This window comes from Olea europaea, unplaced genomic scaffold, assembly GCF_002742605.1.
Source record: "Olea europaea var. sylvestris unplaced genomic scaffold, O_europaea_v1 scaffold5584, whole genome shotgun sequence".
NCBI lineage: Eukaryota > Viridiplantae > Streptophyta > Magnoliopsida > Lamiales > Oleaceae > Olea > Olea europaea.
The window spans coordinates 11,220-13,627 of record NW_019263918.1 but is presented as its reverse complement, the minus strand read 5'-3'; the positions used below and the strand labels follow the sequence as shown (position 1 = coordinate 13,627).

The 2,408-nt window shown below is 34.3% G+C and overlaps 1 protein-coding gene across 1 annotated transcript in view; it reads right to left on the bottom strand.

Annotated features, from left to right (window-relative positions):
• Positions 1-6: 6 nt before the first annotated feature.
• The window catches only part of LOC111389075 (phenylalanine--tRNA ligase, chloroplastic/mitochondrial-like), a gene marked incomplete at both ends in the record, with an annotated part of 13,337 nt that continues 10,935 nt past the window's right edge, over positions 7-2,408 (bottom strand). The window contains 3 exons of the mRNA XM_023013928.1: positions 7-120; positions 216-422; positions 1,259-1,449. Coding sequence (XP_022869696.1) covers positions 7-120; positions 216-422; positions 1,259-1,449 — 512 coding nt within the window. The remainder of the gene's footprint in view (positions 121-215; positions 423-1,258; positions 1,450-2,408) is intronic.

The following is a 2,408-nucleotide window of genomic DNA, read 5'->3' as shown; positions in this document are numbered from 1 at the left end:
ACCAAATAAATGGCGTGCTAACCCCTCAAGGCATTTCTTTAGATCCTCTGCAGCATATGATGTGGCATCATTGCCAGATGCCTCCCAATCGACAGGGGTAAAAACTCTAACACCTTCCATCTGAATATTGTACAAAGGACAGCATCGAAGAAAAAGAAACAACTTGAGCATTGAAATTAGATAGAAAAATATGATTATCAGATATTAACACAAACCTGATGGAATACAGGATAATGAGTTGAATCAATAGAATCTCTGCGGTATACATCTCCAGTGACAAGGAAATGAGTATGCCCTCCTCGCAGTAACTCAGCTTGATGAGCACTAGTATGGCACCTCAAGACAGTTTCAGAATCCACATAATATGTATCATTATAACTCCTGCTCACATGATCAGCAGGTACCAATACATCATCAAAGTTCTGCAAGAACAAGATCGACTATCAAAATACAGCAATCAACCAACAAAATCAAACAACCAATATGGCAATACGAGATTATTAACCTTTGGCATGAAGCTGAAGAATAAGAATATAATTGTATTAGTAATTCCAGATATGGTGCTTCCATGGACAGTATTACATTTGGTTCTTCTTTAGGTTCTCACAAGGTCTCTAGAGTTAAAATCATTTATTTCAATTAATCACATTCGGAAGTTAATATACATCTTTGCATATTTGATTCCTCGGTCATGTTTACATCAAGTTATGAGTCACTCTGTGTTCTTAGAAATAAAGAGATGAAGTCTAGTTGTCATGAATTGGAAAATGTTTACTTAGTTCCCAAGACTCTTTGGTACGCAAGCAAAGTCATATTGGAGATTTTGTGTCCCCTAGATACTTAAGTCTAATGTGTGTTGTTCAAGTCAATTGACATAGTTATTTCATAGAGTGTCCTCATTCTAAATATCCTGCCTGCTACCTAGCTCCCCATCTCTTCCATGCTAGCATTAATTAAGGGAAAAATAAAAAATAAAAAAAAATCACCTAAACCCTTTAGAGCTTTTTCCTTTATAGCATTAATTGGCATTTGATTGTTATAAGCTTAAAGAACTATCAGTCCAGCAGGGGACTTATTGACGAACCCTATTAAAACCAAAATAATATATTAAATAAGAAAATGGAGGGAGAAAATACCAAACATTTGATCACCACTATCAAAATAAAATCATAGTTAGGAGCATTGCCAGTTCATATGACATGTTAATTAAGAAGAAGAAAAGCAAGCTTCAAATTCCTTTATGGACCAATTGACCTACCGCAATAGTCGAAACTATTGGGCACAAATCATCAAACTTGTCAAATTTCTTGGGATAACTAGTATCAAAATAGTCATAGATTGCATTCTTCAGGATGCCAAGGGGATGCTGATCCCTCCTGTGAAGCTGCATTCCAAGCTTTGAGAATATTGAATCAGGAACATTGTTTGTTGGGTCATCTCTTACTATTTCTGCAAATTTAATCATCCAAAGTTCCATAAGTTGACAAACGCTGATTCGAGAAATATGGCATGATCACACAACCATTAAATAAATGGGAACAAATATAAATATATGAAAAAATCTACTCCATTTTTTACAACCCCCCAAATTCAGCACATGCATAAATTGAAAAAATTTCAACACAAGAAGCAAAACCTTCCATTAAGCCATAATCAATCTGTGAATACACAGAACACATATCCTAGAATAAAAGGTGCTCATTCTTTTTGGCTTTTATTCCACTCACTTCAAAATAACAATGAGTAAAGCTATTTGTAAGTGTTGCTTTAATGAGTAAAGCTATTTGTAAGTGGTGCTTACCCATTATTCACTATCAATTGCACCAAACCCACCTTTTTAAGTCAAAGATATTCAAGTTTTCCGAAACAATAATCAATCCAAAGATTGGATTTGCAGAAATACCATCTAGAAAAAAAAATCCGATAGGGTAAGTCATAGCAGAACAAACAAGATACGAACTTTCATAGTGATTACAGCGAGAAATTAATGCGATCCAAATTGTAAAAATATAAAACACCCGCAACAAATTCATATACTACAGCAAAAAGAGGCAATCCAAATATTGGATTTGCAGAAATACCATCTAGAAAGAAAAATCCGGTAGGGTAAGTCATAGCAGAACAAACAAGATTCGAAATTTCATAGTTATTACAGCGAGAAATTAATGCGATCCAAATTGTAAAAATATAAAACACCCACAACAAATTCATATACTACAGCAAAAAGAGGCAGTTCAAATATTGGATTTGCAGAAATAACATCCGATAGGGTAAGTCATAGCAGAACAAACAAGATACGAACTTTCATAGTGATTACAGCGAGAAATTGATGCGATCCAAATTGTAAAAATATAAAACACCCACAACAAATTCATTTACTACAGCAAAAAGAGGCTATCACAAAGTGA